The sequence below is a fragment of the Suricata suricatta genome, chromosome 17 (genome assembly GCF_006229205.1).
Source record: "Suricata suricatta isolate VVHF042 chromosome 17, meerkat_22Aug2017_6uvM2_HiC, whole genome shotgun sequence".
Taxonomy (NCBI): Eukaryota; Metazoa; Chordata; class Mammalia; order Carnivora; family Herpestidae; genus Suricata; species Suricata suricatta.
In genome coordinates this window covers 14,630,410-14,642,032 of record NC_043716.1, presented here as the reverse complement: position 1 = coordinate 14,642,032, position 11,623 = coordinate 14,630,410, and the positions used below count along the sequence as shown (strand labels likewise).

Sequence of the window (11,623 nt, the reverse complement as noted above, 5' to 3'; positions counted from 1 at the left end):
CCGGCCAGTGACGTCACCGACCCGTCTGCACAGCCGCTGGCGGGCAGTATTGTACGCGTGATGGGCGTGGAGCCGGTGGTTATGGCTACTCGTCGAGCTTTGCACTTCGTATTCAAAGTGGGAAACCGCTTCCAGACGACGCATTTCTTTCGCGATGTCCTGGGGATGAAGGTGCAGACCGGGCCCGGAGGGGCTGGCCCGCGATGGTGGGGACAAATGGGTGTGTCGTGAATCTCAGCCAGGGCCCAGGTGTCCGACCTTAGCTCTGGGCTTCTTTTAGCCTTGTCGCGTTATTTTAGCTAAGGGAAGCGTTGCATGTCACTGTTTGGGTTAGATGAACTTTGAAAAGGGCCTTTATTAGTCGCCGACTGTGTGCCTACACACGTTTCTTTCATAGAAGTTCATTTACAGATACTGAGCCCCAACCCTTGTGGAGCTTCCAGCCTTGGGCGAAAGTCCGTAAACAAAAAGTAATATACTACTCTTCCGGTAAACAATAAATCAGTTTCTTCCGGTTTGGACCCTTTTGGTTTAGATAGTCAGCCTATTTAGAGCTTTGCTTCTCTAGGACTGCTTTGAATGGTCCATTTTGTATATTTAAAAGCTCCGGCCCTAAGTCAGAATCAGTTCTTTCCAACACCCGGAAGCGGCCTCTCCAGCCTGAGCAGCTGCGATCTAGAGGGATCACCTGGCAAATGCTGGTGGAAGCTGTTGGGGAGTTTAAGTAAGGGCTTTAGAGGTGCAAGAGTGCAATTTAATGCAGAGACAGTGCAGAAGTCTTGGAGTGCAAGAGAGTTACCTGAATTCATGAGTCATTTAAAATACATCCTCCGTGTTTCATGATCCTGTGTTGAACTTTGGTGACAAAAATAAAAATGACCCTAGTATCTATCTTCAACTAAAGTTCCTGGCCTAGGATGGAGGTGGAGGGGAGAATTGGATTTGTATATAGTACATTGTACATAGTACAGTAATGGAAGTCAAACTTGATAAGTGATAGAAAACCACAAAACTCTCCCTAACATGTTTCCTCCATTAAAGGGTTGTTGTGAAAATTAAATACTGTTAAATGTGTAGTATTGGGTACACATGTGCTACATAAGTGTCTGTTGCTACTATTATTACAAAGACAACAGGAAAGATATAACTTCGGGCTGAGTCATCAGGAAATAATTCATGGAGACCTTGTATTTGAGGTGATCTCTAAAGATAGCTAAGATTTCCACAAACCAAGATTAGAGGGAGAAGTGTACTAGAAAAACTGAAGAGCCAATGCAAAGGTAAGGTCTGTTTGGGAAACACCACTAGTTTTCTGTGCCCTTAGCTTAGATTACTTGGATGAAGTTGAGATGGGGTATCAGGACACATAGGCTGGGACTACTTCTGATAGTATCTTGAATGCTGAGGGGTTTGGATTTTATAGCACAGTAAGTAGGGGGCTGTCTTACATTTTAGAAGAGGATAAGGATGTGATCAGAGCTGTACATTAGGCACATAATTTTATGGTGGTCTTAAGGAAAAAGACCAGTGAGGATGATTTTTAAGAGGCTAGTAGAGAACTGATGGGAGCTTGAACTGGAGCAGTAGCAGTGGGAATCAAAAAGGAGGGTAGAAGCCAAGACACTGAGAGCCTGCTGTGTGTGGGGTTCTGTGTCAAACGGTCTAACAAATTATGTTTTCATGACACATTGGGAGACTCAGACCCTAAGCAACATTCTCAGAGTTACACGACTATTGAGTGACAGCCAGAATTACAAATGAGAATTCTCCAGTGCTGAAGGCCATACTTTGTTTTTTGGGGGGGATTTTGTCATTGTTTTAACTAGACAGCACTGCTTCCCAGTGTATAGATTTCAGAGCTTTGGTTGCGTGACCGTTGGTGTCAAAATGTTCTTCTTTACCTCTACTACTTCGAGTCTGGGCAAGATAGAAAACTCATTATCTATGTCTTACAAGTAAACCTTACACGTTGTGAATGTCCGTGTTATAACATTTTGGCTTGTGCTACATATGCTGTGTACAGTACTGGTAACACTTGACAATTTATTCTCTTTCCTCACTAGATTCTGCGGCATGAGGAATTTGAGGAGGGCTGCAAAGCTGCCTGTAATGGGTATGATACCTTGTTTCTAATTTTTTAATTTATTTTTGAGAAGAAAGACAGAGAAAGAGACTGAGTGCGAGTGGAGGAGGGGCAGAGAGAGAAGGAGACACAGAATCCCAAGCAGGCTTTAGGCTCTGAGCTGTTAGCAGAGCCTGACGTGGGGCTGGAACCGTGAGATCATGACCTGAGCCGAAGTCGGACACTTAAACTGACTGAGCCACCCAGGCGCCCCGACACCTTGTTTCTTAAAATCTCGTTTAGGCTTTAAATACCCCTGGAGAACAGAAGACAGTTTCTCAAAGTGAGTAAAAGGCAGTGGACTAAATTCGGGAGACAATAAATTAGGGCGGAGGCTTCGAGAACACAAATAAGTGTATGCTCTAAAGTAAGCAAAGTTTTACCGAGAGGCTCTTGAGCTTCGTAACCATAGCAAGCTGGAAAATTCCAAGCCTAATGAGAATTGCATGCTTGTTGGTGGATAAATAAAACAAAGGTCAGGTTGGAGAAGCATCTTTATAGGGGTCTGTCCCCTACTGTAAAGAAAAGTAAATGAATATTTCCCTCAAGTAAGTGCCAGACAGCTGGTCACTGGAGCCTGTGTGGTGGGACCCACACGTACTGTCCATAGCTGCTTTTAGCACCGGCTGAGAGGTCATCTCACCCTCTTGGGTGCCTAGAGGACCAGAGGTGACTGCCCACTGCTCTGTCCCATGGGTTCCTTCCGGGAGGCCTGCGGCAGATTGTGTCTCTGGTCACTGGGTTCACTAACTTTCGTTTCTCCAGGCCTTATGATGGGAAGTGGAGTAAAACAATGGTAGGATTTGGACCTGAGGATGATCATTTTGTCGCAGAACTGACCTACAATTATGGTATCGGACACTACAAGCTTGGCAATGACTTCATGGTAAATGTCATTTTATTCTAGCAGATTTTTGGCTGTGCCATTTATTGAGATCCCTGATGCAACTGTAGTTATGATGACTGTTGAATTGGTGGCCTTTGGGTGCAGAATACTGATTAGTTTTATGGAGTTTTTGTTGTTGTTTTGGGGGGTTTTTTTAGTTTAGGTTTTTGGGTTGTTTTTTTTTGTTTGTTTTTTGAGAAAGAGTGAGCATACAAACTGGGGAGGGGCAGGGAATGGAGAGAAAGAATCCCAAGAATCCCTAACAGCGCGGAGCCTGATGGAGGGCTTGATCCCACAAAAGGTGAGTCCATGACCTGAGCCAAACAAAATCAAGAGTCGGTTGAGCATCCAACTCGATTTCAGCTCAGGTCATGATCCCAGGGTCATGGGTTCAGGCCCTGTGTTGGGCTCTGTGCTGACAGCTCAGAGCCTGGAGCCTGCTTTGGATTCTGTGTCTCCCTCTCTGTGCCCCTCCCCTGCTCGTGCTCTGTGTCTCTCTCCTTCAAAAAATAAACAAACATTAAAAACAAAAAAATTTTAAAAAATCAGACTTAGAGCTTTGACAGAGACAAGATCCCTCTGGGGGAATGACTGAACCTTGAGAGGTTGAAGGGCCAGAGTCATTGGTCTGATCAGTCCTGCTCACCCACCAGAAAAATCTCTCTCTAGTGAACTGTTAGGATTGGGATGTGCTATTGCAGCCAGTGCTAGTCAGAGGAAAACCTGAGAAGCTTGAAGGAAAAAGAGAAGAAGGCATTGCATGCACTACACTCATTCATGCAAGAATTCAAATTATTATGCGTCTAATAGTTATAGTATCTTCGTCTTATTGAACAGTTACTATGTGCTAAATACAAGGTCTCTGGGCCCAAATACACAGCAAGATGGGGGCACTAGTTTTTACTCTCTACTAAGCAACCTACCTCGTACTAGATGTTTATTTTGGTCATTTGATCTCGATATTCCTTTTTTTTTGTTTTTTTGTTTTTTGTTTTTACTTTTTAACCTTTATTTATTATTGAGACACAGAGACAGAGCATGAGTAGGGGAGGGACAGAGAAAGGGAGACACAGAATCAGAAACAGGCTCCAGGCTCTGAGCTGTCAGCACAGAGCCTGGCATGGATCTCGAACCCACGAACCATGAGATCATGACCTGAGCTGAAGTTGTACGCTTAGCCAGCTGAGCCACCCAGGTGCCCCTCACTATTAAAATAATAATGAAAGCAAGGTGGAATTTTTAGGAGGATCAAATTACCTATAAAAGTGGTTTGTAAATGCAAAGAACTGTTCGGATTTAACGTATTAGTATCTTTGTTTTTCTTTTTCTCACTTTGTGTGTCTCTCACTAATTTATTCATTTAATAGATTTTTGGGGGGTTTTTTTGGTGACTTACTGTATGCCGTGTACCTGGTTAGGTCCTGGGGGTGCAGTAGAATGAAGCATGTGCCCCCGCCCAAGGAGCTTCCTGTCTGGCAGGGAAACCAGTAAAGAGACAATACAGTGTGATAAGTGCCAGGATTGGGAGGAGAACAGGCAGATGTGGGAACACCTGGGAAGAATCCCCAACCTATTCCCAGATTGGTGAGAGTGCGGGGAAGTCTCTCCGGAAGTGACACCCGAGCCCGGTGAGTGGGGTCGCGGTGGGAGAGTGAGAGGAGTGTCCTCGGCGCATGCGCAGGGGGAGTGTGGCGGCCAGGGACCTGTGAGCAGCACCTGGAGCGAGGTGGTCATGTGTGAGGCTGGAGAAGTCAGCCGGGACTGTGTCCCACGCGGGTGTTGAGACTTCGTTCTAAAAATAGTGAAGCCCTTTGAAGCAGGGCACTGACAAGTGTTTGTCGTGTACAGGAGCCCACGAGGCGGGAGCGTGGGCGTCGGGTTGGAAGGGAGCCAAACTGGAAGTGAGGAAACGGCCCGGCCCGGCCCGGGGGCGGGCGGGGAAAGCGACTGGCCGCTCCCTCGCGAACCTGGTAGTTGTGGCCGGTGGAGAGAAGCGGGTGGGCTTGAGTGCTGTTTAGGAGGTGGAGGTCCGAGGATCTGGTGAATACGTGTATATGAAAATTTCTCGCTTCTTTTCTTCACTCTCCAAATTCAAATCGGGGAGAGAAGAAAGACACAAGACCACTTCGGCGCCATGAACATTGCACCGGCCCCACTCGGATGTTGATTGATGGAGCCGCAGGGGCCAGAGATCGTGAGGGTGGAGGAGAGCAGCCCGGCCGCGTCTGGGGCTTCCCGAGAGGCTCTGGCCGGAAAGTATCCCTGATGAAAGGGACCCACTGTGCGCCTCGGTTCATGGGGCAGAAAGGAAAACAGGTTACGTAGGACCCCCATCTCTGTAAAGATCTCCCGTACGTGAAAAAGAAGAGGATCAACAACTTAATTTTTTGAAAAAAGGGCAAAAACTATCAATAGACAGCCACAGAAAATAAATTAGAAATGTCTCTTAAACTTTGGGGAAAAAAATGTTCAACTGCCAAGCTGCCATTTGTCACGTTGCAGATTGGCAAAAATCAAAAAGTGTGATGACACTGGGTCAGAAAGGGCGTGAGGAAAGCGCCGCGCTCCCACATTACTAATCAGTGTGTGTGTGCAGCACCACCCCCTCGCCGCTGCGGCATCGAAGTAATGAACGCATTCATCCTTTGGCCCTGCGGTTTCACACCTAGGAACTTAGTTTACATGTATGTTAACAAATATGTGAAATGAACTATGTGTTAAATTATTTGTTGTGATATTTATTCCTGCCACAAATATGTGCTGAGTGCCTGTTATGTGCCAGGCACGGTTCTAGAAAGTTTGGATAACCAGTGAACTAAACAGGCAGAAACCTATGCTGCTTGGCAGGGGAGTAAAGAAATAAGTCACATGATATGTTGTTTCAAAGGTGATTGTTGTTACTGGGAAAGAATAGAGCAGAGTAGGGGGTTGGGGATTATGGGACAAATAGACTGATCTTAGTTTTATTTTTTTTTAATGTATTTTGGTTTTGTTTTTTAATAATTGCAAGGCATAGATAGTGAACAGGGGAGGTGCAGAGAGATAGAGACAGAGTCCAAAGCAGGCTCCAGGCTCCGAGCTGTCAGCACAGAGCCCGACACGGGGCTCAAACCCATGAGCAGTGAGATCATAACCTGAGGCGAAGTCGGCCACTCAACCTACTGAGCCACCAGGTGCCCCAACTGGTTTTGGTTTTAAGGGAGGTGTCGAGGGTAGGGATCAGCAAGGAGGTGACATTAGAAGAAGGGCTCACAGGGGAGAAGAGAGTCCCTTGGGTATTGTGGGGAAGAGCAGTCCACCTAGAGAACAGCCTGTGCAGAAGCCCTCACAGCAGCTGGCACATTCTCAGAAGTGCACGGAGGCCAGTGTGGCTGGAACAAACAGCAAGAGGAGAGCGGGAGGAGGTGGGTCAGAAATGACATGGGCTCGGATAGTGTTGGGCCTTTCAGGCCATTAGAAGCCATCCCTGAGTGAAATGATGAGCTATCAAGAGTTTTAAGTAGGGGAAAAACAACATAAGATTGCTGTCTTGAGAGTAGTAGGGTGTGTTTCAAAAAATTTACTCTGGCTGCAGAGTGGATGATGGCTATGACGCTGGGCACGAACCCCCAAACACAAGATCATGACCTGAGCCTAAGCTGGACGCTCAACTGACTGAGCCACCCAGGTGCCCCAATGTTTATTTATTTTGAGAGAGAGCGTGTGTGTGGGACTGAGAGAGAGAGGAAAGAGTGAGAATCCCAAGCCAGCTCTACTATCAGTGCAGAGCCTGACGCAGGGCTCAGTCTCACCAACTGCAAGATCATGACTTGAGCGGAAATCAAGAATTGGACACTTAACTGACTGAGCCACCCAGGTGCCCCAGGAGAGTCTGTTAGATCATCCAAGTTAGAAGTGCAGCTGGTCTTATCAGAAGACATAGTGTACATTTTTAGGTATTTTGATTAAATGATACCTTGATAGTTGGTTTAAATTTTTTTGTTTAGAAAGCAAAAATACAAACAAAACATCTTAAGTAGGTAGCTAGCAAACTAAAGATCGATTTCTCTGACTAGGGGTGCCTGGTGGCTCAGTTGGTTAAGCGTTCAGCTTCAGCCCAGGCCATGATTTCACAGTTCATGAGTTTGAGCCCCACATCAGGCTCCGTGCTGACAGCTCAGAGTCCACTTCAGATCTTCTCTCCCTTCCCCTCTCTGTCCCTTTCCTGCTCACGTGCTTTCTCTCTCTCTGTCTCTCCCTCTCTCCTTCTCTCCCTCAAAAATAATTTAAAAATTTTCTCTGACTAGATCTTTAAAATTAGAAGAAATTATCTTTGTTGAATAAAAATTTTAAAAAACAAAAATGAAAGAGATCATCTTTGGTATTAAATGGATCAAACTTCTCTAGCCTTTGAATTTCTGTCCTATGAGTCACAGCATTTAGAATCTTCGTAGGAGAAACATGTCCGAAACCTACTTTAAAATCACTAGACGAGGGGCGCCTGGGTGGCTCGGTTGAGCGTCCAGCTTCGGCTCAGGTCATGATCTCATGGTCTGTGGGGTTGAGCCCTGCGTTAGGCTCTGTGCTGACAGCTAGCTCATGAGCCTGGAGCCTGTCTTCAGATTCTGTGTCTCCCTCTCTCTCTGCCCCTCCCCTGCTCATGCTGTCTCTCTCCTTCTCTCTCAAAAATAAATAAAACATTAAAAAAAATTTTTTTTAAGTCACTACACAAAACATCTGAATGCCAATTAAATCTTGGGTGGCATGACGTAAAGGCAGTGGGGTTTTGCCCCATTACCTTGTTCTAGAAAAGACCTGTGGTTTCACACTCGATGACACTGCTGTTTGTCATAGGGCATCACACTCGCCTCTAGCCAGGCTGTCAGCAATGCCAGGAGGCTAGAGTGGCCACTCAGCGAAGTTACAGAAGGTGTTTTTGAAACCGAAGCCCCCGGAGGATATAAGTTCTACTTGCAGAACCGGAGCCCGCCTCAATCAGGTAATCACAACCGGACTTGTCAAAGCCCTTCGTCTGACAGCATCTTTGATGAAAGGAATGAGGAGCCAGATTCCTTTCTCCTGTGAAGTCTCATTGTTGGCATGACACGTCTTTCCCAAGCCGGCGCTGTTTGTTTTCTGAGAAATCATGTTTTCATATTAGAACTTTATTGCATAATTCCAGGTGATCTAAACCGGTTTGGGTTCTGCTCTACTGATAATGTATCTGGTTAGGATGCTTTCAGCCGAGAGTAACAAGACCAATCTCAAATGAGCTGGAACATGAAGAAAACATTCTGGCTCATGGAGCGGGTATCCCATAGGTAGGGATGGTTCAGTGTTAGTGGGCTCAGCAGCTCAGCAGCGGCATCAAGAATCCGACTGCTCCCTCTGTTCTCTCGCCCACAGGGGTCCGCCTCTCCTGGAGCTGGTTCCCTCGTGGTTGCTGGGTGGCTGCCGATAGCAACTAGGGCTACGTGGTCCCACGTTCTCATCTGGCAGGAGACAGAGAGACTGGCTTCCTGTTGCTTTTTGTTTAAAAAAAATTTTTTTTAGGTGTGTTTATTTTTGAGGGAGAGAGTGCATGCGCACAGGGGAGGCAAAGCGAGAAGGAGACGAGGATCCGAAGTGGGCTGGCGGAGGCGGAGCTCAAACTCAGGAACCTTGAGATCATGACCTGAGCTGAAGTCAGGCTCAACCGACCGAGCCACTCAGGCGCCTCAACCTGTTGCTTTTTATTAAAAGCGGAGCAAAACTTTTGCTAGAATCTTCCTGCAAAATTTCCAGTCAGATATATTCACACCCCTGCTCCTGAATGAATCACTGCTAAAGGAAATGGGATCGCCCTTAGACCAGTTGGTCTCCAGCTGCGGTCAGTTTCCTAAACTATAGAGCCGGTACTAGGGGAGTGAGGGTGAAATGGAAGCAAGGAGCCCACCACGCTGCCTGCCTCGAGGAAAGAAACTTCGCACGCGTGTTTCACGTGCACGGCATGTTCATCATGTGTGTCATTCCTACAGATTCTGCTGTCTGCTCTGCCACAAGGAAAACAATGGCAGACGACAGCTTTTAAAAACCTGGTGAATAGCAAAGGCCGCCCTGCCGGTCCCTTCAGTCAGTGAACACACTCTAAGCGGACCTGAGATGGGAAATGCAGGCTCTTCCGTTCACTAGTCCGCCTCAGTGCCCGATGCCCGTCTGCTGAGTCTGATTGTGTGTCTGATGCTACTTGCTTTTCCTCCGGAGCTTAGCAGAGGAAAGCATGATCTGTTCCCAGGTGGGAGGTTAGACCGGCCCTGTAGGACTCAGTGCCAGATGGTGTTTCTGAACATCACTGGTGATTTAAGGGACTTTTATGATTATGTTTGATAGGTGATTGTTGCTTTATATACTTTAAAAAATAATACATTTCCTTTGAGAGAAAGAGCATGCATGTGAGCAGGAGTGAGGGGCAGAGAGAGAGGAGAGAGAGAATCCCAAGAAGAATCCATATTGACAGCATGTAGCACCACCTGGGGCTCGATCTCATGAACCATGAGATCATGACCTGAGCTGAAATCAAGAGTTGGACACTCAACTGACTGAGCCACCTGGGAGCCTCTGTGTACTAACTTTGAAGCTGAACTCCTACTATTCCTCTGTGATATTTTCCCCCTAATTTTTAAAAATATTTTATTTTTGAGATATATATGTATACAATATAATAATTGTAACAATAATTTGTTTTTAGTATTTTCATGATTTCATTCTTTATTTTTTAAAATGCTTATTCATTTTTGAGAGACAGCACAAGCAGGGGAGGGGCATAGAGAGAGAGGGAGACACAGAATCGGAAACAGGCTCCAGGCTCTGAGTTGTCAGCACAAAGCCTGACACAGGGCTTGAAATCACAGACCATGGGATCATGACCTGAACCAAGCTGAAGTCAGATGCCTAACCGTCCGAGCCACCCCAGGTGCCCCTGATTTGATATCTTTCTTTCTATGTTTTTTAATGTTTATTTATTTTTGAGAGAGAGATGGAGACACGAAATCTGAAGCAGACTTAAGGCTCTGAGTGTCAGCACAGAGCCAATGCCAGGCCCGAACTCACAGACCTTGAGATCATGACCTGAGCCGAAGTTGGGTGTTTAATCGACTGAACCACCCAGGCGCCCCATAATTTCATTCTTTAAACTGAATCCTTTAACCCATCAGGAATGCATTGTGCCATTTCCTTTTAAGGTGTGATTTTTTTTCCCCCAAATGACAAGCCAGTTTTCTTCATGCCATTTATTGAATAATGTGCCCTTTCGTACTGACTTAAAATCCCATTCTTCTCATAAATTAAATTCTTGTATATACGAAAGCCTGATTTAGTCTTTCGGTTCTATTCCATTGCACTGACCTGTCTATTCCTACTGTTTTATTACTCTCCAGATCCTGTGTTAAAAGTCACTCTAGCGGTGTCTGACCTTCAGAGATCCTTGAACTACTGGTCTAATCTACTGGGAATGAACATTTATGAAAAAGATGAAGAGAAGCAAAGGGCTCTGTTGGGCTACGCTGATAACCAGGTGAGTGACCTTGGAGAGAAGTAGTCTGTTACTTTGAGTTTGGCTTATAAATGAGGATAATGTGAAGGTTATTCTCAGAGTTTTTTCACAGTGCCTCAATATTTACACAGGTCAGCAGAAAGAAGAAAATAAAAATTGCTGATAACCTCATCATCCAAATATTACCTTTGTTTATTTTGGGGGATATAACCTTTCAGAAGTGGAATTGTGGAGTCAGAAGTGACTGATTTTCATCCTTTTTTTTTATTTTACTAACCTAGCAGTTGTACATGATTTAGTCCTTGCACTCTAACCCAGCAGGTCTGCTCCCAGGAATTTATTTTACAGATGTGCTCACCATACATGTACACAAGGTTATCTGCTACAGCACTGTTTGTAACAGCAGAGGATAAGAAATAACCTCAGTGGCCTGTGCATTAGAGGAGCAGTGCGGTAATCTATGGGTCAGCCAGAGAACGGATTACTGCGCAGCTGTCAGAAAGAGTGGGGTGAATCCTTATGTGCTGACATAGTAACATTGGATAAAAGCAAGAGACAGAATAATGTGTAAATTATGCCGCCATTAGTATTTTAAAAAAAAAGATCTGTTTTTTCCATGTGTCTTCCAGGAAACTGTTGACTAGTTGCCTTTGGGGAGATTAGAAGGGAGCGTTCGTTTTTACTTTATTTCTTTAGTACCATTTGAATTTTTTTCTTTTCTTTTTTTTAACCATATAACCTGTTCCGAAAAATAGACTTCTCTGATTTCTTTCCAGTGTAAGCTGGAGCTACAGGGCATCAAGGGTACCGTTGACCATGCGGCAGCTTTTGGAAGAATTGCCTTCTCTTGCCCCCAAAAAGAGGTAACGTCTGGTCCTACATCTCTGATTTAAGCTCTGTGACGAGCCCGTTGAACCTGCTAAGGATGTCAGCTCCCCCACTTCTTTAGGTTCATTCTGATTGTGGCTTTGGTATCAAGTTCAACAGTCGTCTTAAGAGCAGCTGAGATAATGAAATGAAACACGTGGTGCCTGGGTTCTCTCTGGCGGATCTGATACTCCCCCAGGGCGGCTGAGGACCACGGTGCGAGAGTGGTACGTGACCC

At 45.6% G+C, this 11,623-nt stretch overlaps 1 protein-coding gene across 2 annotated transcripts in view; it reads left to right on the top strand.

Moving 5' to 3' along the window:
* Positions 1-27: 27 nt before the first annotated feature.
* Positions 28-11,623, top strand: part of GLOD4 (glyoxalase domain containing 4) — a 20,329-nt gene continuing 8,733 nt past the window's right edge. Inside the window, exons 1-6 of one of the 2 annotated variants that reach the window (XM_029927526.1) lie at positions 28-171; positions 2,064-2,113; positions 2,888-3,008; positions 7,842-7,986; positions 10,403-10,539; positions 11,295-11,381. In XM_029927526.1, coding sequence (XP_029783386.1) covers positions 61-171; positions 2,064-2,113; positions 2,888-3,008; positions 7,842-7,986; positions 10,403-10,539; positions 11,295-11,381 — 651 coding nt within the window. In that variant the 5' untranslated portion in view covers positions 28-60. Of the gene's footprint in view, positions 172-2,063; positions 2,126-2,329; positions 2,406-2,887; positions 3,009-7,841; positions 7,987-10,402; positions 10,540-11,294; positions 11,382-11,623 lie in introns of those variants that run through there. The other variant, XM_029927527.1, reaches the window with a different exon arrangement.